We start from the raw sequence: 27,982 nt of genomic DNA, 5'->3' as shown, positions 1-27,982 counted from the left end.
TCTGAAGTGGCTTTGCATTGTACCGCGAGTTTTGATGACGTCACGGAATTAATAACCAATTACTAAGTGACGTCATCAGTATTGCTTCCATATTGAAACTCATTGAATCAAGGTAGTGTGTTGTTGTTCCGTGCTCGCTAGTTATTTTTTAGTTTTTGGAACAGAATTACACAGAATTTCATTGACATATGGAGATCGACAAGCTAACAACGCTGCAGTTTTCACTGCCTGTGGTCAGTGTGATTGTTCTGGTTGGTTTAGTGTTTGCTTTCGGCTTCAAAGCGACGAGTCCACCCCCGTCTTTTGACTTCGATACGGACGACAAGAAGAGCAGACGCCGTCGTCTCAAGCAGGTAGGTTTATATCAACAGATTTTTGCTGCATTCTTCAATGCTGTTTCTTCTTTAATCATTTAAACGCTGGATTACACAAGATGTAGCTGTACTCTTCCCGTCTGTGTGTACATTTTGTCCGATGGTGTCCTGTTTACAGACAAAATGACTGAAAATCGCACGAGTCCTCGCTCAGTTTGTCCACGTAGGCAAACCCCTACCAGCTGACCGATATTTCATTCATGCTCACAGACCAACCACTATGTGTGTTTTGAGAGTGTGCCAACGTTGTCTCAAAACACTATACTGAGCGATAAAACCAAACATTATCCTGATCGGTGTATGGATTCTCTCTGTTTTTGGAAAAAATATTATATTAAATAGTGGGTTTTTCCAGAGTACACATATGTGCATGATCGAAACGAATACGGAACGTGCATAATGTAGAAACGTTCTTCTACAGGTTGCAGATATCGACGAATCATTCAAATTTTTGTTTCGTTATCCGATAAAATTTTGTTGTGGTCCACCGAATGTCTGAAGTTAAAAGGAGAGACGAGTCAAGCTATCTTGAAGATAAGATTTCGACAAATCGTAATCTTATTATTTTCCTTTTCAATTTCCGGGTTGGTGTCTGTATCTCATTTTCCCCACCCGCTGTTCACACAAGAATTAATATTATTACAATAAAACTAATATTAACCCCCCCTAACAGTAAATGCATGTGTATTGTATGATTTTTTTTTAGCAATGACTTAAAAATTATAACACAGGCACACCCATTTAAGAAACGGCTAATGGTTTTCATGAATGTCTTAATGAAACAAATCATTCAAGCGTTTTTTAAAATATTGCAAGCAAATGTTTCAAATGAAAAGAATATCCCACCTGCCACCCACATATATCACAATGGAATAGAGATATACATTCCCAATATAAATGAACCCCTCGCCAAAAGAGAGAAAAAGACAGAACAATAGACAATTTGGAGGTCAAATAGATGAATGTCTTTGTTACTGATACATAGCTAAAGGGTAAAGGTCAGTGAACTTGTCTGCTTATTACCTCAATGCTAAAATTGAATTTTCCAATTCTGTTGTGAGACCATCTGTTTCTATGGAATATTCATCAAATTTTGATGAATGTGGCAAATGCATTTATTATGCCTTAGCAACAGCCATCACCTGGATATAAAATTCAGTGTTGTTTTTACTTTGATTAATTTATTCAACACTCCATATCTATGCATTATTTTTTTCTGTTTTTAGTTGAGTGTGTTTTATTATTTCCCTGTTTTTAAATTATCTTATTTTCTCTATTAATATCAGAACTCTAATACATACACTTGTAACTTTATTAGTTTAGTCTCTAGGACTTGATTATATGCTGGATTATATTTTTGATTATTCCACTGATAGCTAGTTACTAGTTAATAAGGACATACAAAGTTAATAGTAGAATGTTCCTTCACAAACCATTAATTTAAAACCTAGTAAATATTACTGCAATATATAATCCCTTAAAATTAAACCCAGTGAATTTATCTACTTCTACAGTATAAGCTCTTGGAAATGTGCTACTAATTACTTTATTTTAGCTCATATTTATTTTTGTTGAAAACAGCAAATTTTGGATTAGCATAATGACTGATTTTGGCATTTAACTCCATGCAACCAGTGAGTGAGAGTATTTTCACTGCATTTACCCACTTCGGTGAATATAAACTTCAAGTTAAAAATAATATATTCTACACCATACAAGATAATAGTGACTATTGACATACTGTAAATACATTTTTTTATTCAAACACATTTTTTGAGACTGAGAAACTACAAAATTTTGCAGCAATAAAAATGCATTTTGAATCTTGAAGACAGCAGTGTGACTTTTGTTATGGTCCTAGGGAGTTACAGTGACTTTCAGTAGGGTCCTAGGGAGTCACAGTGACTTTTGCAAAATGTCATGCTCACAAATTTTGCTAGATTATGAAAATGTCAAAACTAAATGTGGAAATAAAATGGTTAACAGTAACCATGTTATCTGAATACACAATATTGACCATATACGACAATGACATTGAATAAAATAAATCAATTTTCAAATACAATGTACATACTAATTTAACACAGGTGGTTATGTAACAGTTACTTTAGAATAACTAATAATAGAGCAGTTGTACTTGAATGTTAATGAGGCACAGTCTCCTTGCCACACTCTTTTGAATCCTGTGCTAACAATGTACTTTTTATGCATTGTATTCATCACATATGAGCCGTATCAAACTCAACACAGTGGAGCTTTGAGTGACTGATTTGGGAGGGGGTTTATAATGGGAATATTTTACATTTTAGTTAATTAGTATGCAAAAATAATTGTGTTTTAATTACCAATTTGTAAGTTTGGTCAAAGGTTGTAACGAGTAGCATGGTATTACTACACTCAACTCACTACCAATGGGTTATATGATGACCATATGACATTATTTATAAATGTTCTTCTGCACCTGTTCTTGTCTTTGAGATTCCCACAGACAAAGTACTTTATAATGAGTATTTTAGAAAAAAGTATGTGATAAAACATTTGTATGTCATTTGAATACAATTGATAGTGTGTTGTTGTGTATGTATGACCTTTGAACCTTGACATATGACCTGACCATCATTGATAGAGTAGGTAGGTACTAGTAGCTAAAAACATCTGATAACGTTGCATAATGATGCAATCTTGTGTATCTTATCATTAGCTCTGCTGTGGACTTTGTCGAGCGGAGCTTATCATATGAGTGATTGTCCGTCTCCGTCGTCGTCCGTGTCACTGTTATACTTTTTCGACTTCTTCTTGAAAACTACAAGCCTGAATGCTTTGATACTTGGTGTATATGTACCTTGGGTAGACCTCTCTTAGGTTTGTTCATTTCATGTTGATATCTTCAATTCTCTAATTCTGGTGAATATTTTTGTCATATTTGGTAAAAAGTGATATTTTCGACTTCTTGTTAAAAACCGCAAGTGCAATTGCTTTGATATTACATATATAGGTGCTACATGTGGACCTCTCTCAGATTTGTTCATTTTGTAATGATATCTTTAATTCTCTAATTTTGGTGAATATTTTTGTCATTTTTGGTAAAAAGTGATATTTTCGACTTCTTGTTAAAAACCAATAGTTCAATTGCTTTGATATTACATATATAGATACTACATGTAGACCTTTCTCAGATTTGTTCATTTTGTGATGATATCTTCAATTCTCTAATTTTGGTGAATATTTTTGTCATTTTTGGTAGAAAGTGATATTTTCGACTTCTTGTTAAAAACTGTAAGTCCGATTGCTTTGATATTACATATATAAGTACTACATGTGGACCTCTCTCAGATTTGTTCATTTTGTGATGATATCTTCAATTCTCTAATTTTGTTGAATATTTTTCAAATTTTTGGTAAAAAGTGATATTTTCGACTTCTTGTTAAAAACCAAAAGTTCAATTGCTTTGATATTACATATATAGATACTACATGTAGACCTTTCTCAGATTTGTTCATTTCGTGATGATATCTTCAATTTTCTAATTGTGGTGAATATTTTTGTCATTTTTGGTAGAAAGTGATATTTTCGACTTCTTGTTAAAAACTGTAAGTCCGATTGCTTTGATACTTATACATATTGTTCATTTTCTAATGATGTCTTCAGTTCTTTAATTGAAATGTGCATTGCTAACAGCGGAGCTATCTCAGCCGATAGGCTGCTTGTTGAGAATTGTAATCCAATTGAACCATATTTTAGAGTGGAAAGTAGGGATCCCAGGGGGTGTTTTTATTAATGGAAATGGTGTAGGTACATACTAGTACCATTGTACAATGACATTGTGTAGAACAGGGGTGGCGAGATTGATACGTGTCACGATATAACACTGGTAAATATTATTTTAACAGTGTCGTGAAATAGACTGTACCAAAACCTACCACAACTGTAAATTTATCTCCCACATGTGTATTTTATGCATGTTTATTTTGTGGCTGGCATTTCGTACAAAGAAACACTGGCTTTCCCTGGTTCTATTTTGCCAGTGGGCAATGGTTGATAATTACACAGCGACAGCTTTGTATATGTTAATGAATAAAATCATATGTCATTTGTTCATGCTTTGAAGAAGTAAAATGCATCACATACATGTACTTTGTTTTCATTGAAAATAGGTTTCAGTTGAAATATCTCATTAATTACGGTTGTTTACTATAGTTTTTCTTCTGTCACTTGTGTACCATAGTAACTCTCTTACTGCCCCAAGTAGGTACTTTAGTGATGCTATAGCTATAACCCTTCTGGGCACTATAGTAACCCTCCTGTTAACACCCTTCACCTGGGTATTCAACTGTCACATAATAAACATTTATTCTCCAAATGAGGAAACAGTCTAATGTCAGACACTAATATTTATACAGAAAATATTTTTCAAGTTGCGTAATCAAAGTTACAGGCACATGTATGAACTTATTTACATGAAAATAAATGTGCTTTGCGCTGTAAGCAGACCTGATCACCGTTACGTTATAGTGCACTGCCCCCAAAAAGACTGCTTAAAATAGCATGCTGTACCTACAGTGACTAGATTGACTTGTGCAATTGGAATATTAAATGTCACAAACAAAAAATATAATAAATTCTACTCGCAAATAAAGCCTAGTTTAATCATGGTCAGGATAAACCCCGGAGTATAATCAGTAATTTACATATCTATGTATGTACGTCCTAACATTTTATCATATTTGTATTAATTATGGTTCACTTTTTAAAAAAATCTAAAAAACTGGCAAAACACGGCTCATAACTGTAAAAGAATGGTAAAGGCTAATACTTTTGATGTAGGAGTGTCCTAAAATGTTTTCCTGTGACTGGCTATTTGAAAGTCTAAAGAATAATTGATACAAGAACTAGTTTTAGAATTAGGAACCTCGGTTGTTATAACTGTATTTTGAGCATTTTTCAATTCAGAACAATTGCCACAGGAGGATTAAATAAGGAAATTCCAAAGTCAAGTTGATTTTGATCCAAAAGGACATAATTTCCTATTGCTAAAAGTCTTGATCAAAATTTTAAAAAAAATTATAAAAATTTATTTGGGTTTAAAATTTGTTTATGGTGAGAAAAGTTGAATCTGCGTTCCAGGGATAAATTTACTTATTAGTTGCATTCATCCTCAAAGCTGTGTTGTTGTCTACGTGTATATAGGCATAATTAGTAACTGGGTTTTATTTTTGTTTATTTTGCAGAAAGCTTAAATACACTAAATTTAAAACTCAGAGAATATGCAAGTTTAGTTATTGAATATATTCACAGACCAGTGCATTTAAAACCTTGTGTATATCCAAATAGCCTAAAATTTAAACCAGATTTCACCATCTATAGAACCAACCTTCGTTTTCCTGTGACAGAAAATTAACACTAGAAGTAATAATATTAAAATGTTGTAATAGGAATAAAAAAAAAAAGGTTATTCTGATGCCGAAAGAGGTCTGTTGAATTGTTTCCTAGACAACAAGGTGATATGTGATCATTGTAGTCACTAGGCAATACATCCTTAACCATACTTTTGCCTTGGGAGGAAAATTTAGTGACATTTGTTGAAAACTGTAATAATACTGCATCTGATGTTAATAAACTAATGTATGACTCAATAAATATGTTCAAATATAGCAATAGCGGAATAATAATAATAATAATTTCATTTATTACACCATAATGAAAGTTAACAAATCATTTTAGGCTTTTATGTAATAAATTGTATATATGAATTGTGTGCATGCATGTGTGTGTGTGTGTTAGTATGGTGGGGATGTCAACAGAATGTCTGGCAATAAATAATTATGAAATGAAATCAAACTGGATATTGTAATATTTAAACATTACTACATGTAGGTGAAAATTGAAAGTAATATTTCAGATTAAGGGAATTGAGTTTTGTATTTTCTTTTTCTTTAAAAATCATACTAGCACATTGTACTGTCATGTATACCACTCCATTTTGCACAGAAGCATGCTGCAATATAAACTCACCTTAACACATCTTGTTCATTTATGTCATACATGTATGTCTGTGCAAAACCGTGTGATATACCGGTACTGACAAATGTTTATTGCTTTAATATATAATAGTTTTAATAACTTTATTATACTGGTATATTATGTCAAAATATAGTTAGATCAATTTGCAATAATTCTCAGATACAAATATGTGTGACTTTGTAACATTTTCACTCAGTTACTCATATCACATTGAGCAGCTCATACTTGTATGATGATATGATATGATATGATGTGGTGTGTGTGTTTAGGTTAATGGTTTTATTATGGTGGATTGTTTATTGTCTTGTATATTCACAATCACTTTAAATACCCATAAAAACCAAATGCATTTTGTGTTGTTGTGCACTGCAATGTAGTGTAGTGTAGTCTGTGTAGAACAGTGACTGCAGTGAAGTGAAGTGAAGTGCAGTGCAGTGCAGTCAGCGTAGTACAGTGCAATGCAACCATTACAGTCAGTGCATTGCAGTCAGTGTAGTACAGTGCAATGCAACCATTACAGTCAGTGCATTGCAGTCTGCGTAGTACAGTGCAATGCAACCATTACAGTCAGTGCATTGCAGTCTGCGTAGTACAGTGCAATGCAACCATTACAGTCAGTGCAGTGCAGTCAGTTTAGTACAGTGCAATGCAACCATTACAGTCAGTGCATTGCAGTCAGTGTAGTACAGTGCAATGCAACCATTACAGTCAGTGCAGTGCAGTCAGCGTAGTACAGTGCAATGCAACCATTACAGTCAGTGTAGTGCAGTCAGTTTAGTACAGTGCAATGCAACCATTACAGTCAGTGCAGTGCAGTCAGCGTAGTACAGTGCAATGCAACCATTACAGTCAGTGCAGTGCAGTCAGTTTAGTACAGTGCAATGCAACCATTACAGTCAGTGCATTGCAGTCAGTGTAGTACAGTGCAATGCAACCATTACAGTCAGTGCAGTGCAGTCAGTTTAGTACAGTGCAATGCAACCATTACAGTCAGTGCAGTGCAGTCAGTGTAGTACAGTGCAATGCAACCATTACAGTTAGTGCAGTGCAGTCAGCGTAGTACAGTGCAATGCAACCATTACAGTCAGTGCAGTGTAGTCAGCGTAGTACAGTGCAATGCAACCGTTACAGTCAGTGCAGTGCAGTCAGTTTAGTACAGTGCAATGCAATCGTTACAGTCAGTGCAGTGCAGTTTGCGTAGTACAGTGCAATGCAACCATTACAGTCAGTGCAGTGCAGTCTGCGTAGTACAGTGCAATGCAACCATTACAGTCAGTGCAGTGCAGTCAGTGTAGTACAGTGCAATGCAACCATTACAGTCAGTGCAGTGCAGTCAGTGTAGTACAGTGCAATGCAACCATTACAGTTAGTGCAGTGCAGTCAGCGTAGTACAGTGCAATGCAACCATTACAGTCAGTGCAGTGTAGTCAGCATAGTACAGTGCAATGCAACCATTACAGTCAGTGCAGTGCAGTCAGTTTAGTACAGTGCAATGCAACCGTTACAGTCTGTGCAGTGCAGTCTGCGTAGTACAGTGCAATGCAACCATTACAGTGCAGTCTGCGTAGTACAGTGCAATGCAACCATTACAGTCAGTGCAGTGCAGTCAGTGTAGTACAGTGCAATGCAACCATTACAGTCAGTGCAGTGCGTCAGTGTAGTACAGTGCAATGCAACCATTACAGTCAGTGCAGTGCAGTGCAGTCAGTGTAGTACAGTGCAATGCAACCATTACAGTCAGTGCAGTGCAGTCAGTGTAGTACAGTGCAATGCAACCATTACAGTCAGTGCAGTGCAGTCTGCATAGTACAGTGCAATGCAACCATTACGTGCAGTGCAGTGCAGTGCAGTGCAGTCAGTGTAGTACAGTGCAATGCAACCATTACAGTCAGTGCATTGCAGTCAGTGTAGTACAGTGCAATGCAACCATTACAGTCAGTGCATTGCAGTCAGTGTAGTACAGTGCAATGCAACCATTACAGTCAGTGCAGTGCAGTGCAGTGCAGTCAGTGTAGTACAGTGCAATGCAACCATTACAGTCAGTGCATTGCAGTCAGTGTAGTACAGTGCAATGCAACCATTACAGTCAGTGCAGTGCAGTCTGCGTAGTACAGTGCAATGCAACCATTACAGTCAGTGCAGTGCAGTGCAGTCAGTGTAGTACAGTGCAATGCAACCATTACAGTCAGTGCATTGCAGTCAGTGTAGTACAGTGCAATGCAACCATTACAGTCAGTGCAGTGCAGTCTGCATAGTACAGTGCAATGCAACCATTACTGTCAGTGCAGTGCAGTCAGTGTAGTACAGTGCAATGCAACCATTACAGTCAGTGCATTGCAGTCAGTGTAGTACAGTGCAATGCAACCATTACAGTCAGTGCATTGCAGTCAGTGTAGTACAGTGCAATGCAACCATTACAGTTAGTGCAGTGTAGTCAGCGTAGTACAGTGCAATGCAACCATTACAGTCAGTGCAGTGCAGTCAGTGTAGTACAGTGCAATGCAACCATTAGTTAGTGCAGTGCAGTCAGCGTAGTACAGTGCAATGCAACCATTACAGTCAGTGCAGTGTAGTCAGCGTAGTACAGTGCAATGCAACCATTACAGTCAGTGCAGTGCAGTCAGTTTAGTACAGTGCAATGCAACCGTTACAGTCAGTGCAGTGCAGTCAGTGTAGTACAGTGCAATGCAACCATTACAGTCAGTGCATTGCAGTCAGTGTAGTACAGTGCAATGCAACCATTACAGTTAGTGCAGTGCAGCCTGCGTAGTACAGTGCAATGCAACCATTACAGTCAGTGCAGTGCAGTCAGTGTAGTACAGTGCAATGCAACCATTACAGTCAGTGCATTGCAGTCAGTGTAGTACAGTGCAATGCAACCATTACAGTCAGTGCAGTGCAGTCAGTGTAGTACAGTGCAATGCAACCATTACAGTCAGTGCATTGCAGTCAGTGTAGTACAGTACAGTGCAATGCAACCATTACAGTTAGTGCAGTGTAGTCAGCGTAGTACAGTGCAATGCAACCATTACAGTCAGTGCAGTGCAGTCAGTGTAGTACAGTGCAATGCAACCATTAGTTAGTGCAGTGCAGTCAGCGTAGTACAGTGCAATGCAACCATTACAGTCAGTGCAGTGTAGTCAGCGTAGTACAGTGCAATGCAACCATTACAGTCAGTGCAGTGCAGTCAGTTTAGTACAGTGCAATGCAACCGTTACAGTCAGTGCAGTGCAGTCAGTGTAGTACAGTGCAATGCAACCATTACAGTCAGTGCATTGCAGTCAGTGTAGTACAGTGCAATGCAACCATTACAGTCAGTGCAGTGCAGTCAGTGTAGTACAGTGCAATGCAACCATTACAGTCAGTGCATTGCAGTCAGTGTAGTACAGTACAGTGCAATGCAACCGTTACAGTCAGTGCAGTGCAGTCAGTGTAGTACAGTGCAATGCAACCATTACAGTCAGTGCAGTGCAGTCAGTGTAGTACAGTGCAATGCAACCATTACAGTTAGTGCAGTGCAGTCAGTGTAGTACAGTGCAATGCAACCATTACGTGCAGTGCAGTGCAGTGCAGTGCAGTGCAGTGCAGTGCAGTGCAGTGCAGTGCAGTGTAGTGTAGTGCAGTGCAGTGTAGTGTAGTGTAGTGTAGTGTAGTGTAGTGCAGTGCAGTGCAGTGCAGTGCAGTGCTGTGTAGTGCAGTGCAGTGCTGTGCTGTGCTGTGTAGTGTAGTGTAGTGCTGTGTAGTGTAGTGTAGTATAGTGTAGTGTAGTGTAGTGTAGTGTAGTGTAGTGTAGTGTAGTGTAGTGTAGTGTAGTGTAGTGTAGTAACAATCTCTCAGTGACAATCCTGGGAGCGCCTGGCTGCTATAATTGTCAGTATATAACAACTGAGCATTTTACTTAAGGACACTATTATTGCTGAAATCCATAACAAATTTCCACTGAGAGAGAGAAATGGATCTATTTGACTATAATCGTAATTTAAGTCTCTATAACAGACTTATTGGGGAGAGAATAAAGTACTCAGACTACTTTATCTGTCATTTTTATATTGCACACAAATCCATAATTAAGTCATGCTTGGTAGCACTATCCATTAACAGGTGATATTTAGTATCTGAAATCTCTGGAGGCATATACTGCCTTATGTCCTGACAATATTAATGACAATTTTAATTATATAATGTGTTTTGAACTATATAAAGTGAGTGATCAATGTATGATTAATTGAATGGGAAAGTGACTCCCATGTGTCCCATATACTATCGTGATATTACTGTACAATTTTTTAATCAACCAACCATGATCAGTTGGTAAAATGTCTGTGTTCAACTTTTTATAAATGACACTTGCAATTAGAAATGTAAATCTTGTAAATCGCTATTCAGATTGTTGTTGTAATATCCAGAACTATTCATTTCGTGACGATATCTACACTTTTTGTTTATGTACCTTGGGTAGACCATTTTAGGTGAAAAGTGATATTTTCGACTTCTGGTGAAAAATTGCAATTGCTTTGATATTATATATGTATATATCTATATATATAGGTACTACAGGTCATTTCATGATGATATCTTCAATTCTCTAATTTTGATGAATATTTTTGTCATTTTTTGGTAAAAAGTGATATTTTAGACTTATTGTGAAAAACCGCAAGTGCGATTCCTTTCATACTATATATATAGGTACTACAGATAGACCTCTCTCAGATTTGTTCATTTTCTAATGATATCTTCATTTCTTTAATTGAAATGTTCATTGCTAACTGGGGAGCTATCTCAGCCAAGAGGCTGCTAGTCTTTTATTTAGCTGTTGGTCCAAACTGTTGTTATAAAGTACAATCAGTTTGCAAATATATTTCTATCTAAACAATGAAGACAGCTGCTCTCTTTAAATCGTCAGGTTAGTCGTTTCAAATTAAAGCTGATGTCCACCTGTGTTGTGATTTTAATCCAAAAAACTAATTGCGTGTACTGGGAAAAGTGGATTAAAACATAAGTATACTTGTATTTAACAAATCCATGACACTAAGATTTCATTCTCTTGCATAGTGGAAGGTTAATGATTTTGTCAACATTGTATGAAATACATTATTTGCAAAGAATTCAACATGAATTGCATGATGACCACTGCACATAATTTTGCTGCAATTATTCAATATATTTGTAAACATATATGTATTAATTTTTTTATGTAATATAATTACATAAATTCTAAAAACTATTATTACTGAGGCCTAAAATAAAAAAAATAGATGCCGAACTTTTGCGAGCTCTGCCATCTTGAACAAGTGTTCTCTGTGTAGCAACAGGTCATACAAATGATTGAATGCGTTATGTGACTGCCAAGTACCCTAGATGTTCCTATTCTGAACCATGATATCAGCGTGAAAATGAAAGCATGTGATAACAATGAATAAGTCTATTTCAATTACAATTTTGAGAAACAAACAGAAAACCATGGTGACAAACAGACCATCCTGACACAGCTCTGTTTTCAAATGGAATTTGATGGGTTTTATTGTGTGTGTGTGTAACACCTTGTGAAGAAGTTGTGTGTGTATGTACATCATTCTCACCTATTATAAGCCATGGATACTTCTATGCAAATATGCTTATGAATAATACACGGTGTCATGTGAAAAGTGGATTATCTTTGGCAGTTTCAGTATTTCCCAACTCTGGGTAATCAACCATAAAATTTATTATCCAGATGTTACCTGTGTGTATTGGCAGGCATTAGACTGGCACAGTCAAGATTTTGTTTTTGGTTTTTGAAAGATTTCTTACATGATGAATAACAGTGAACGAAATTGGATATTATTTTACAATGACTTTGTGTAATAATCACATGTTTTCATTTATGTAAATTAGTAAAAACACAAAATACAAAACTTTAATAGAGCTTGAAAGTCGTTAATTTGAGTAGTGTAATTTTTCCATTTCTAAAGTCAATGAAAAAAAGTGTTTACTTCTCATCCCAGGGAACGTTGTGGTGACGTGTTTTAATTTTTTTTTTGTATTATGATCATTCAACATTTATTAAACATCATTTTATTGTGCATTCACTTCCATATAAAAAAAAATTATTGGATTATAGCAAGAAATGTTCCTCATTTTCAATTAAAATTTTATGACATTTTGATATATTATGTCATTCGCTGCTAGTTTTGGGTCTACTTTTTCTATTTCCAAATTATACTTACTAACTCTAAATTTTGTAAACAATTTTTCTTTTTTCCTATTCTCACTCATATAAACGTGTCTTTAAATTGAAAAAAAAAAATGTGATGTACAGGTTTCAAATTGACACGTGCAATGACGAAACACAAAACCCAAGTTGTATTCATATTTTGTTACAATACAATATAATGACAATATAAATAAAAGTAACGGTGAATAACATTGAAAAAAAAATATCTAGAAATATCTAGACATATGCGTTGTTAATACTGGCTAGAAGCCTACTCATGATTTCAAATGCCTAGAATTTATTCATTTTCCAATAAATTGTATTTTGGGCAATTTGGATATTGACTTAAAAAAAGTCACTGAGAAAACAGTTGTTGGATTTTAATGGATAGTGGTCATTTTGGCAGTACAGGTATTATAGTGCTTTTAATATAGGTTTCTATGGCAGAGATAATACATATCTGAATTGCAGGCTGGTGACATTGGCTGAACAAATTGTATATTGTTAATGATGGGGTACTTTTTTGCTGTTCTCAATTATTTCAAAAATCGGGGTTTTAAAATTGTGTTCTATTCAATTGTTCTAAAAATGGTGATTTTTGAAAAATATTAAAACAAATTTCTCAAAATATGTCACTGCAGCACACACGAGAAAGCTATTGTAGTGCCATGGGGTAATAAATTCATGATTTTACGCAATAAACCAATGAAATTTGTCATGCGATTTATGACCAACTGTTAAAAAAATATGGCTTCTACCTTAATATTGAAGACAATAAAATTTGGCAGAAAAAAACGCCTAAGAAAATGGCTTCATTGCATAACAGACTTAAAAAACACAATAATATTGCTAGAAAACCATCTGTTGTCTGAAGTCAGTGGATAAAACAAAGGTCATGTTAGTTTGACCTCTCATACGCATACGCTATACATACAAACATTCAAAATGGTGCATTATGGAAATCAAAATTAAGTTGTTTTGAGGTACATGTAGACAAATATTGAATTAGTGAAGTAGCTAATCTCCACAAGAATTATACTCAGTCTAGCTTCTGACTGTGTACCGTGTTATCATTCTAAGTGTGATTGACATGTAGGGAATAACAAATATGACAAAATTAGTGAAATATACAGCTTAAGACAAAGCATGCAAGTTTGCAGTATGTGGTCTTCATGGACTATTGCGTACCATAGCTGCCATTCTGTGTAAAGCATGTAAAACACATGTGACATCTGTGAATTTAAGGCACTTAAAATTTAATCACATTTCAGTGATTTAGATGCTGGTTCAGTTTGGATTAACCACATTTTAGTTTTTGAGTTAATCTTTTTGATACATTTCATTCTAACCACATTTATAGAAAGAAAAACCAACCAGTAATGGACATATCAGTTCAGATGACAGTGCCAAACGCAAACCCTCCCCATCACCCGCACCGAAGAAAGACGTAAAAGTTAGTGAACCAGGTTCACCGAAAGAGAAAGTAAAGAAACAGCAGAATAAGGTGAAGAAGAGCGCTGATGACGAGAATGTGGGAAAGAAAACAACTCCCCTGAAGCCTTCTCCTCAAGCGGTAGCTCCGTTAGATCAGTCACCACAAAAGGTAACGGTCGTGAAACAGTCACCACTGAAGAAAGCTAAAACTGCTGAACGTTCAGCCACTGTACCTGAAGGTAAGTGTATGTTTATTTTTTAAAGGGCGACACATAATGTTTCCATACAGGTCCCATAGCTATATGTACAACAGGTGTATAATACATTGTTTACACAAAATCCATGCTGTGCACCAACCACCTCCCTTTAATATATAATAGAAGTGAGCAATGCATTTGTTTTACTTTGTGTTGATAGGTTATTACACTTGAATGGCATATGACATTTACCATAATCCTTAACATTCAATCACATTGCTAACTATTAGTCATTTAAATCTCCTCAACCATGTGCACAGTTTCCAGTTATAATCTATTTCCAAGAATTAGATATGCACATAATTAATGAGTTCACATTGCTAACTATTAATCATTTAAATCTTCTCAACCATGTGCACAGTATCCAGTTATAATCTATTTCCAGGAATTAGATATATACACATAATTAATAGGTCATATTGCCAACTATTAGTCAGTTAAGTCTCCTCAACCATGTGCACAGTATCCAGTTATAATCTATTTCCAGGAATTAGATATGCACATAATTAATGAGTTCACATTGCTAACTATTAGTCATTTAAATCTCCTCAACCATGTGCACATTTTCCAGTTATAATCTATTTCCAGGAATTAGATATGCACATAATTAATGAGTTCACATTGCCAACTATTAGTCATTTAAATCTCCTTAACCATGTGCACAGTTTCCAGTTATAATCTATTTCCAGGAATTAGATATGCACATAATTAATGAGTTCACATTGCCAACTATTCATTTAGTCATTTAAATCTTCTCAACCATGTGCACAGTTTCCAGTTATAATCTATTTCCAGGAATTAGATATGCACATAATTAATGAGTTCACATTGCCAACTATTAGTCATTTAAATCTCCTTAACCATGTGCACAGTTTCCAGTTATAATCTATTTCCAGGAATTAGATATGCACATAATTAATGAGTTCACATTGCCAACTATTCATTTAGTCATTTAAATCTTCTCAACCATGTGCACATTTTCCAGTTTTAATCTATTTCCAAGAATTAGATATACACATAATGAGTTCTCATTGCTAACTATTTGTCATTTAAATCTCCTCAACCATGTGCACAGTATCCAGTTATAATCTATTTCCAAGAATTAGATATGCACATAATTAATGAGTTCACATTGCTAACTATTAATCATTTAAATCTTCTCAACCATGTGCACAGTATCCAGTTATAATCTATTTCCAGGAATTAGATATATACACATAATTAATAGGTCATATTGCCAACTATTAGTCAGTTAAGTCTCCTCAACCATGTGCACAGTATCCAGTTATAATCTATTTCCAGGAATTAGATATGCACATAATTAATGAGTTCACATTGCTAACTATTAGTCATTTAAATCTCCTCAACCATGTGCACATTTTCCAGTTATAATCTATTTCCAGGAATTAGATATGCACATAATTAATGAGTTCACATTGCCAACTATTAGTCATTTAAATCTCCTTAACCATGTGCACAGTTTCCAGTTATAATCTATTTCCAGGAATTAGATATGCACATAATTAATGAGTTCACATTGCCAACTATTCATTTAGTCATTTAAATCTTCTCAACCATGTGCACAGTTTCCAGTTATAATCTATTTCCAGGAATTAGATATGCACATAATTAATGAGTTCACATTGCCAACTATTAGTCATTTAAATCTCCTTAACCATGTGCACAGTTTCCAGTTATAATCTATTTCCAGGAATTAGATATGCACATAATTAATGAGTTCACATTGCCAACTATTCATTTAGTCATTTAAATCTTCTCAACCATGTGCACAGTTTCCAGTTATAATCTATTTCCAAGAATTAGATATGCACATAATTAATGAGGTCACATTGCTAACTATTTGTCATTTAAATCTCCTCAACCATGTGCACAGTATCCAGTTATAATCTATTTCCAGGAATTAGATATGCACATAATTAATGAGGTCACATTGCTAACTATTAGTCATTTAAATCTTCTCAACCATGTGCACAGTATCCAGTTATAATCTATTTCCAGGAATTATATATGCACATATTTAATGAGGTCACATTGCCAACTATTAGTCATTTAAATCTCCTCAACCATGTGCACAGTTTCCACTTTTAATCTATTAAGGTGGCTGATCTTACTGAAAAATGACTAATTTTCACTGGGTTTGAATTTCACTGATTTACATTTTCAGGCATATTCAGTGGGTTTTAAATTCACAGCTTTATCATTTAGATAATGTGTTCTATGCTCAATTTTACATATTCACTGGGTTTTAATTTAGCGCATTTTTCCAGTCAGCGAAATAAGCAAAATTAAAACCCAGTGAATAATTAACCCTTTTACAGTATATCATATATCAGTGATATTGTCACCTTGCTGAAACCCCCGGAAGTATGATAAATCATGTAGAGAACTTCTGTTTTTTTTAACCTTTTCACCACCAGACTTTCTCGCCTAAATTTCTATATGTTAAATTGACCACTTCCTGTTTTACTATTTACTTTACACCAATATGGCTGCTGAAACCATGTGACAATAAAAATTTTGAAAGTCAAGTGCACAAGTTCATAATTTTCCTAAAATTGATGGCAATCTGTTCAGCGGTTCTCTTTTTAAAAAAAACAATGAAGAAATCAGGAGAAAATAAAACAATAGGGATTATTTATATAATTTATATAAGCTCACAATATTTTCTTAGTGTAACATCTACAGACAACTAAATTTTGTATAAATATAAATGTTGTGCTGTAGGCTAATCTGGTGATAGTTGTCAGTGTCTGTTGATGTTTTTTTTATCAATTGATACTGTAGGTGAAGCTGTCAAAAGCTTCTGTGTCTGCGCATGTCAACCTAAGAACATATTGGAGCTTATATTGATTGCATTTACCACCCTGAAAAGATAAAATGATTGTGTGGATTATTGATATGAAACATGGCATGCGACTTAATGCAAATTTATCTTGAAGGTTTTTATTCTCTGTTTGGACACAGCAGCAGAGACTTATGTTCTGACCCATGTGTGTGCATGTGGTCCACCTGTATCTCGGACATGCAAACATCAAAAATACATCACATATCTTGGGTGACTTATGCATGAATATTTGTTTTATGAACCGATTCAAGATGGCCAAATAGTCACCATTATTATGCTAAAAATTCATCAAGTCAAGCATTTTTGCCATTCTGGAATCAGAGCTTGGTCATGTATGGACGAATCTTATTCAAACTTACTTCTTATATTGGACATTATAAGATCTTGATGCATGTCATTTTGTTTTTTCAAATCAGATTTAAAATGGCCAACTGACAGCCATTTTAACAAATGCAGTTCTGAATCCATATCTCATGACCATTCATATATCCAACTATATTACGATAAACAAAACTTTATTTCTTAAACTTGATAACGGGAACTTTGTAATATAATTACTGGTTTAGTCACGATTCAATCATATAAAAAGAAGTTTTTAAAAACTCAAAATGTTATTCATATGATTGACATATTTTGTAGGTCTGCTAGAGCTCAGCAAAACTACAAAGTCTGATTAATGCCATAATTACAGTCCTTTGAATACTAAAATTGTTCTTTCAAAATTATTGGTACTACATATTTTTCATATATAGTTTTCTACAGTTTCTTTAAAGGTAATCATAACATCGATCATTAGTGCATTGCATTGTACTCCTGATGAAATCCCTGCATAATTTACTGTTAGGAAATTGAAATCCTAGCCTTTTTTGATTTCACTGACCATGTGCCAAATTTATATTAATTTCATATGTAACAACAAATATGTGTAAATATATAAAACTATAAAATTTTAAATATTCCGTGTTCTAGGTGAATGGATCACTCCCATGACCAAACGAGAAAAGAAACTGAGTCGTCAACAACAGAAAGAGGATGAAGCGGCTGCTAAGAAGAAAAACAACTTGGAAGAACGTCAAATGAACAGAAATGTATCTCCAGTGAGTTCACCAATGATTGAGAGAATTGCAATGGAGGTGATGAAACAGGAGGAACAGGAAAAGAAGATGGAAGAAAATAAAGTGATGAAGAAGAAAGTACAGGATGTTAAGAATGAAGAAGATAAAGAAAATATTGAGGAAATGAAAACTGAGGCACCAAAGAAGAAACGAGAAAGAAAAGTAAGACAGGTAAGCGCCATTTGTGTTAACTTATTACTCTATCCGTGCAGTTTTCTCCAGAATGCGTATCTCATATCATTCTGATGAAAGTACATGTATATTTTGTGTATGCCTGTACTAAACTTTCTATTCTCATAGGAAAATATTGTATTTTCTAAAAAAAAAAATACCACATTTCGTCTAAAATTCAGATTTATTTATTTATTGTTTTTAGGAGGTTGAGAAAGAAAACAAACCTGTTACAGAGAAGAAGAAAGAGGAATTTTCAGAACCTCAACCATCCCCAACAAAAGCTAAAAAGAAGGTAAGTTATAGCATTCATCTCTGCATCCACAGTTGTACATCATTTCCTATTAATTTTGGTGAAAAATATTGCATATTTTTATGTATTTTTCTATAATTTCTTCCATAATTTTTATCAAATGAACATAATTTTCCATTCATGGTTATATGTCTTTCAAATTTTGGTGAAAACGGTTTTGAGAAAATCATGGAGACTTATTTTGTGGGAGGAGGTGACAAAATTTGATTTTACATTCAAAGGGTTGATGGGTTATATTATTATATCCTCAGAAATTTCAAAAAATTCATTACACCCCTGTATCACTGTATCACCGTAATTTACAGCATAGTGTAATTTTGTTACATTGTACTGGTTATCTGCACCTATCATAGTAAGAAATGTAAATTTCAATTACTGTAGAATACTTTATTTTCGCTTGGAATTTATTTTCGCTATTTTCGCTGAAGGGATGATTCCGTGAAAATAAAATCCAGCTAATATACTTTTTTTCCTATATTTCACATTAAACTCATCAAAAATCAGTGAAAATAAAGTCCATACAAAACGCTCCAAAAGCTTTTACAGCAAATATTAATTCCAGCGAAAATAAAGTATTCCACAGTATAGAACAATTTTCAAGATGTCTGATCAAAGTTCATAGGATGTACATGTATAATATATTGACTTAAAGTGCCTGTGCAATGCCCACCCTCACGTTTCCCATTTTAGATCTGTGTCCCACTTATATGGGCAGTTATTGATTTTTTTGCTGAAAATAATTACTCGTATCCAAGTAAATTTGGGATATTTCTCGTGTTGTAGCCACGCCCACCTATCGTGAAACGGTGGACTGTTTCCGGATTTCCGACTCGCCGAAAGTGCGCCACCAAATGACAAAATGTGAGAGGAAGTCATACCCCCGAGTCGTAATAACACTGGTCGTTCAGTATACTTTTAAACGATATACATTTTTGGGTCGGCGTTTTTTCTTTTTTTTTTTTTGTCTATTTTTTTTTTTTTTTTTTTTGAGAGAGAGTTTTTACATGTTGTGTTGTGGGCAGTTGCAGTGAAACGTATAGTCATAGTGTATGTATTCACACATTTCTAATCGATCCGAAGGTGCGAAGGTGGACGAAAGCCACTTAACGTAAACCTGACGCAACACTTTTGAAAGAAATAGATTCCGGACCAGCCCATGATCACCGAGGCGGATTTCAGAAGAGAGAAGAACGTCCAGCAAGTGTTTCAAATCAGTTGACTTTTTTTGCGATCCTGATTATCGTTTTATAGAGGCCATTTAGGCCCTTTTAAGTAAAAGGTAGCAATAATTTTGACAGTGACACGAAAACGAAGCGTCGGACAAACAGGAAATTACACAGTCCTTACACACTGCTAACTGTTTTCATTTTCGAAGGCTAAAAGTTTCTGAATTGTTTGGTGATTGGTGTTGAATGTCGAATTCACACCTCTGTCCTTTTTTACCTCCATGCTTGCAGCTTGATCTGCGTAATAATTTATGAAATAAGAATCCGGGCTTGGTCAATGTGTTTCCACCAAATAAAGTTTTAATACGATGTTATAATTATGACAATCACGCCATGGATCACGCTAACTCGAATCCACTCTGTGCCACTCTGAATTTATCTGTATGTGTGTCGATCTCGATTATTTTTGTTATCCAATTAAACGCCGCTTTTAACGCACTTGCCCTCGCCGTGACCCGACGCGTTCACCTATTTCAACAAAATGTCAATTTATTTCCACGCGGCTGTCATTTATTTAGTAACTGTGATTTGTCGTTTTTTTTAATTATTTTATAGTGATCACTGTAGTCTAATGTTTAGAATGTTAAAATATGTTCTCTTTTATTTTAATTTTGAAAGTTTTACTCAGACAATCAATGAAATAAAACAGTGTAGTGACGTGCCTAGTAACCTGCTAAATAATGAGATAATTCCGACGTCAAATTCTATTTTGTCCAGCAACAGTGTACAAACGTGTGCCGGTGTCGGTGACGATCACGGTGACCAGCTACACCAGAACGGACATATTTCTCATCTAACTCAACCCCATGCAACAACAATTTATACTACCGGTATGTGTTCATTATGGTCCATTCTTCCTCGACGAACAAGTACATAAGTGAAAATTTAGTCAAAGACGAGAAAACTGCACAAGAAATTTGCCTTATTTACACGTATCGGCAATGCAAGCTGCCATGCGACTTTCCCTTCTGACGTCACAAGGAGAATTTCTGTATGCAAATGAGAAGCTAATGAGGAGCCTCGTTTTAAAATACACAAAAATAAAGTTGCCGTAGACTGAGTTTAAAACACATTTTTTCACTTAAAAAAATTAATTCATGCTTAGAAACATAAAAATTAATAATATTTCTGTATCAATTGATAATTTTAGGCGTGAAAATAGCAGCCATTTCACAGGCACTTTAAGGTTATTGCAGATTATGTACAAATACAGTACTGGTACATGGTCACATCAACCTCTGCTACAAATGTACATGTTTGTTCGATACTCTACTGTACTAACTTGCAATGACCTCATATAATTCACATTTTTTGATAATAATAACCATTTGGCAAAGTACATTTGGCAACCAATGTTGTATACTTGTCATTCATTTTAGCATTAAAACTCCAAATGCCGACCATTTTGAAATTTGTGAATCTGCATAGCATAAAAAAAAAAATCTTTGATGCATCGTGTGGATATGGACAACCCAATGTCTAGCTAACACACATTTTCCATTCAAATCTGCCCACACATGTCACCACACAAATGCAAATGGTCTATAAATATAATTATAATGAATATATTTTGTGACAGTTTTATTAAACATACTGAAAGGTTAGTACATATGTACAATGTAGATTCTTTGTTAGAAGTATGTCTACCTAAATGATTATACTTGAAATGTATCTCATAAATTTATTAAACCAACACACATATCATTCATATGCTTTTTTACACTTGCAAACAGTCTCTTGTTTGTGTTTTGGTGTTTTTTTCAATAAAATAAAATATTTGAGAGTATAAATGGCGAAAGCCAGTCCACAAAACAAACAATAGATGGCCACTTGCCACAGAAATGATGATTGTACCTGGCTTTCATGGTAAACCAGCTTTCGGTGTTTATATACACTCACAAAATCACCAAAAACCAATAAATAGACTGTATGCAAGTTAAATGCTTCTTTTACTAATAGAGGAACTGAAACTCAGACCAATGTTGAATGGTATTCGATCTAAAAACTACTTTTCGAAATTATTGAAATGTCAGATTTTTTCAAAAAATCATTCTGGGTAATGAACATTACAGATTAAAGTAAAATGATTGCTACACTGGTTTCAAATTGCTATAATTGTATTTAGTCTTTTATTAAATATTATCATATTTTAATAAATAAATGCAATGTTGGCTTTACATGCACTTCTCAGTGCAAGTAATATGTGGTTATTACAAGGATAATGAAAACTATGCACAAAGACAGTACAGTGGGAGTATCGACAACGCAGGTCGATGCAACGTCATACTGTCTCAGTGCATACTTTTCGGTAACCTCATAATAACCTTATTATTATACATCTTTTCCTCCCAAGGATACATCATGGGTATAGAACAGATTGAGCAAACTTTTTGTATGGGGGTCTGGTCAAACCCTGGGGGCGTCTAACAAATGATTTTCATTAATTATGTCTTCAGGATCTGCCCAAAAAGGAGAAATTAAGTCCAAAGAAAGAGCAAGCCAGCAGTAAGAAGGAGCAGGCCAACACTAAGAAGGAGCAAGCCAGCACTAAAAAGGAGCAAGCCAGCACTAAAAAAGAGCAAGCCAGCACTAAAAAAGAGCAAGCCAGCACCAAGAAGGAACCAGCCACCACTAAGAAGGAGAAAGTCAGCGCCAAAAAGGTGCAAGCTAGCCCCCAAAAGGAACAGGCCAGTCCAAAAAAGGAGCAAGCCAGCCCCAAGAAAGAACAGGCCACCACTAAAAAGGAGAAAGCCAGCCCCAAGAAGGAACAGGCCAGCCCAAAGAAGGAGCAAGCAAGCCCAATGAAGGAGAAACAAGAAACCAAGAAAACTGAAGATTCTTCTAAAAAAGTACTGAAGAAGAAACAAGGTATAAATGCTGAGGAAGTTAAGGAAACTACACCTGCATCACCCAAAAAAGCTAGTGGGTCTCCAAAGAAGAAAGCTTCCAAGTCAAGTCCTGAAAAAGTGCCATCTACCCCTGAAAAGAAAGTGCCATCAGAGTCTTCTAACCAGGACAAGAAAGAAAAGTCAAGCCCCAAGAAAAAGGTCCCTAGTAGTCCTACAAAAGATTCAGTGAGAAAGGATGATAGAGGTAATTGTTATGTAATGTTTTGCATGTAATCTTTTGTTTTGCATAAATTGATACCAGTAAATATATTGCATTATATATAGACACTTGTCGAAGGTGCATATTTCTGGCAATAGCCCAGTAAGTAACTCCAGAAAACAAACAAATATACCGAATTTAACACTTCTTAGATTTTCTCTGCCAAAAAGGTGCTACATTTTGCATACTTTTATGCAATTTCATATCATTTTAGACCAAATGAGCATAATTTCTCATTGTCCACAAGCCTTAAACAAATTAAAAAAAAAAAATATGAAAAACAGGTTTATTATGTTAAAGGCAACAAAAGTCGACTTTGAAATTGTACTTTTTCCAATTTTTTCTTGTTAAGGTTGTGTCATGCATTATCTGACAATACATCAATTAACCTGGAGTTTGTACCAGCCAATCACCTGATTGTGTTGGTATAATTTGTACACATGTTTCGGGCTTTGTTTAATTTACATATTAAAGATGTTGTAGGTGGACATTATTCTGCATAATCAACTTATAAATATTTATGACCACCGATATTGAATTCTTGATAGATTAAAGGATGAGAGATGGCCTTGATGATGATTGGAGTTGCTAGTTTGAATTCCTGGCGTTGTCTCGTACCATAACTTGGATTTTCTATAAATACATGGTACCCGTAGTCTCGGAGAGTCATGGTCTCTCAAATTGACACAAGTGTTGATTTTGTATCTCGATGGTGGGCAGGCAGTATCTAGATAATGTCCCACGGTTATCTGGATAATGCCCCACGGTTATCTAGATAATGCCCCATGGTTATCTAGATAATGCCCCACGGTTATCTAGATAATGCCCCACGGTTATCTAGATAATGCCCCACAGTTATCTAGATAATGCCCCATGGTTTTCTAGATAATGCCCCATGGTTATTTAGATAATGACCCATGGTTATCTAGATAATGCCCCACACTGGGACAATCAGTCAGAGAATTCCCTGCAACAACAAAGAGTTACATCACATGCAGTGTTGTATGATGGAATGAAAGTCACACTTACATCATGATTTGTTTTATTTTAAGCAGATACTATAGAGAAGAAATCAATACCTTCTGCAGAGGTGCCAGAGACTGCTCCAAAAACTGATGACACACCAGTGGTAACACTTCCAGAAGGTTAGAAAAATAATTTGATTTGAGTTTGTGTTGGTGTTGATCCTTATCTGTTCAAGTCAATGTAAAATTACATGTGACTGGCAGGATAAGGATTAAAATGATATAATAACATATTAAGTGCTACACAAATTGTACTCCATATCAAATAAACCAATCAGTCATCATCTTTTGAAATGTCTGCTTGTCATAATAGTTTGAAAATTTGACTTTAAATATCCCCCCATGTTTTTTGGCAATCAAGTCTGTTACGTCAGTTCTTTTTTACAACAGGACATCAGTCTGTTCTGTAGTCTATATTTAAAACTACAGCTTACAAAGGTTCACGATTTGATGACACAAGTTTTGCAAAAATTACTGTGACTTGATGACTCTGGAAACCAATGAAATTTTCACAGCTACAAAATGTCGAGATTTTCACCGACTTGTCTCTTGTCTCTTACGAGATTAAAGTGTTATTGTAAGCATTATCATTGAAAGTGATTATCTGTATAGTGAAAAGTTGTAGATTTTAACTTTGTTCCAATCTATCTTTGGTATGAAAACAACATTTTAAAGGAAATTGTAATACAGATGTTGATTGTTTTCTTTTCTTTCAGAAGAATGGATTGAAGCTAAACCAACAAAAAGAAAGAAGAAAGTTAGAAGAGATGTGTAAAAATAAAAGTGGATAGATTTTTTCTGATGGTGCTGGGTAAATCGAAACACCCAGGCATCTCACTGAAAACTTATTTTTTTAAAACAGAGAAAACCACCTTTTAAGTAATTTTCACTGTTGTCTATTCTACATATATATTATATATATATTATATATATATCGTACATGTATTTTAAATAGAAGCGTGTCACATGTTTACAGAAAACTATGTGGTTGTGGGCTTCCCACCCCTGTAATGAGTAGAATGGAATGACCTACTTAAATTGAACAGTAGAGGGTTATTCCATAATGCGTCCAGGTTGGGTGTGATGAGGTATGTTTTACATGGGAATTTTAATTTACAATAAGAAAATAGGGATGTCCAGTTTATTGCTGATGGATGTGTGTAATGATGAAAGGATAACATTTGTCAAGTGAAAAAATATCTACAGTGGAAGTAGTACAGTTCTGCCTTATCACAAAAGTTTTTTTTTTAAATTAAAATTTTTTTTTCTCAAGCAAAGAACAAATAAGTGAATTTAAAAAAAATGTCTGTTGCTTTTATACATCTTTGCTCTGTCCACTAGTGGTCTTTGTGTTGTATATACCACATACTGTACGAAGACCACTTCCCCTTTTAACAGAGCGTAATTCAATCTCAAAAGTAAGATGAATATAAATTAATATAATAATAATATTTAAAAAAAAATATTTTATAATGAATGGACCCCAAAACAAGAAAACAAATAATATTGATTCAATTTTTCTTGGCCGTTTGATCGAGAAACCCAAAACTGGTAAGTTTTATGAATATTAAAAAGAACTTGTTCGTTACAAGCTTCATTTTAACTTTTTCTCACAAAAAAGTAACACTTTGCACATTTTTATAAATTTTTCCATAATTTCATATAGATCTTGTACAGATATTTTGAAAAAATATGGAAAAAATTATGTTTTTTTGTTTTGTTTTTTGTTGGAAGGTAACAAAAGTTGACTTTGACAGTCACAAGATTAACGAAAATGGTGACTGATTTTTCATTGAAAATGATAACATTTATTAAACCTGTTCTTGGGAAATAGTATAAATAGAAGGTACTACGGCAGTTGTTTATGAAGCTGGATATTTTGAGCAGACTGCAAACATATCAATTAAATTAAACTGTGCTTAGAGAAGATGCTAGACAGTTTTGAAATAAGTTGCAATATATTTTAGCAAATAAATTTTTTACCAAAAATTGTGCCACATTTTGAGAATATTCTGGTGAAATTATTGAATTACTATATATAAATACATTGTATGTCATATCAAAAAGGACATTGACCTTTACAAATCAAGAGGGTTAGGTGTTTATGACAATTTGTTTTCGATATGTCAATGCATGAAGGAATGATTTGATGTTTTAATATTATTCCCCAGCCAATTATTTCATGTTTGTGTCTGTGGGTTAAAGATTTGTTATATTTTTTTGTGTGTTTATTGGTATTATCGTTATTATAATTGGCTTCTGGGCTTGTATAATTTACAAAGTTATTGTTCTGTGTCATAGTAACCCATGCCCCCTACAGATACAATCCTGAGTTTCCATGATGGGTTTCATTTTCAGTAGATGTGGGAGGCAATGCTATTTCAGCACTTGGTTATATTTATGTTAACTTTTTTATCTCTAATTTTTTTGTCCTTTTTGAGCCCAGAAGGTAGAATTTATTGAGCATATATTTCACTTAAAATATCAATGATTGCCCCTGCTGGATATAATGATTTATATCACATAACTTTCACAATGAGGACAATGAAGATTACACTGAGTTTGCTAATTGGGCAGTACCAATTAGAATTTCAGACATTGAAATAGGGCATACCATTTACATTATAGGCCTGTTTTAAAAGCTTTAATTTGACAGGTTATAGGAACATGGTTGACCAAATCAAATAAATATTGCTATTATTCAGATTACAGAGCCAAAGCAAATGAATAAGAATCAACATTATTCAGATTACAGGGACTGCATGGTCAGACAGAGCCAAGAATTGACCAATGAAATATTTTGTAGTATCTGTATTCAGATTACAGGAATTAAAATTTGACCAAAGAAGGATCGAGTAATTATGTTGTCAATTAAATTACAATGAAATTACACTCAATTTACAAAAAGTACCATTTGACAGGTTTTTATTACAAATTTGTTGGTCTTCCAGTTTGGGAAAGTAAAAACATATCGTAATATTTCATTCTTAGCCTCAGTAACTGATTGTTTTCAGGGAATGACTTCCTGCCATTATAAGGAAAAATGTTTTCCTTTTTGGAAAAAAGTTTTAAATGATAAGTGGTTTTGTTTTTGTCATTTTTGAAACAATGTTAATTACTGCAAATCTTTTATGAACGACAAATATATTTAAAAAAAAAATAGTAAAAAAAAAAATAGTAAAAAAACTGATGTTCAAATTACAGTGCAATGAATTGTAAATAATTATATAAAAGCAAAATAGATATTTCTTCATTTTCACTTCCATTCTAATACTTTAAAATTACCTGTTATTCAATTGTGGATTTCTTTTAAGGTATTCTTGTTACGTTATTATGAATTTTACACTGGGTTATTTCCTTCCGTTTTAAAAGGTATCTGGGCAATTTCTTTTTGACCATGTAATGATCTCAACTTTATTGAAATGTCTTATTTGAATTTATGAATTCATAATAAATACTATCACTAAATGGTCTTCATTTTATTTATTTTACATTTGAATGAGATTAATTGAAGAATTTGTCATCCTTATTGTTTAATCCATTAGAATATTGAAAATCAGAAACAAATTTGAGTCAAGAAAATATGATCAAAATTAGCATCTGTATGGTGAAATTTTTTCATATCTCCAAATTTTGATCATTTTCATCTTGCATATTTAGTTTATTTTGAAAGGTATTTATCTAACAAATCACATCTCGAAATGTTACCTCCTACAGAATTATAATTGCTCAGATTATGTGTGAGATGCTGAAGGACAAATACTAAAAATCTAGAACGCGTTTTTTTTTTGGTAACCTCCTTTTACCAATGAAAACTAAATTTGTGCAGTTGTATTCCTCTTGTGGGGTGGAGACCAGAAGTCAATGTTGGGTCTTCGG

The 27,982-nt window shown here is 34.3% G+C and overlaps 1 protein-coding gene across 2 annotated transcripts; it reads left to right on the top strand.

Moving 5' to 3' along the window:
• Positions 1 to 74: 74 nt before the first annotated feature.
• On the top strand, positions 75 to 27,571 carry LOC100377246 (uncharacterized). 2 transcript variants are annotated; one of them, XM_078013454.2, is made up of 7 exons: positions 75 to 353; positions 13,949 to 14,261; positions 18,115 to 18,431; positions 18,637 to 18,726; positions 22,427 to 23,063; positions 24,131 to 24,223; positions 24,820 to 27,571. In XM_078013454.2, exons 1-7 carry the CDS (start codon positions 189 to 191, stop codon positions 24,876 to 24,878), a joined length of 1,674 nt encoding a protein of 557 aa, XP_077869580.1. In that variant the 5' UTR covers positions 75 to 188; the 3' UTR covers positions 24,879 to 27,571. The 2 variants fall into 2 exon arrangements, with proteins under 2 accessions (XP_077869580.1, XP_002739758.1); XM_002739712.4 differs by having other exon boundaries at positions 76 to 353; positions 24,134 to 24,223.
• The last annotated feature ends 411 nt before the right edge of the window (positions 27,572 to 27,982 follow it).

This window comes from Saccoglossus kowalevskii, chromosome 18, assembly GCF_978046115.1.
Source record: "Saccoglossus kowalevskii chromosome 18, keSacKowa6.1, whole genome shotgun sequence".
Taxonomy (NCBI): domain Eukaryota; kingdom Metazoa; phylum Hemichordata; class Enteropneusta; family Harrimaniidae; genus Saccoglossus; species Saccoglossus kowalevskii.
Note: the sequence above shows the minus strand (reverse complement) of the source record. Positions and strands in the feature narration are given on the sequence as shown.

Bases quoted from the DNA above. Each gene is read 5' to 3' on its own strand.
- LOC100377246 (XM_078013454.2), top strand. From the start codon at position 189: ATGGAGATCGACAAGCTAACAACGCTGCAGTTTTCACTGCCTGTGGTC. The intron at 14,262-18,114 runs GTAAGTGTATGT...TCCGTGTTCTAG, and splicing joins TTCAGCCACTGTACCTGAAG to GTGAATGGATCACTCCCATG. The intron at 18,727-22,426 runs GTAAGTTATAGC...TTATGTCTTCAG, and splicing joins CAACAAAAGCTAAAAAGAAG to GATCTGCCCAAAAAGGAGAA.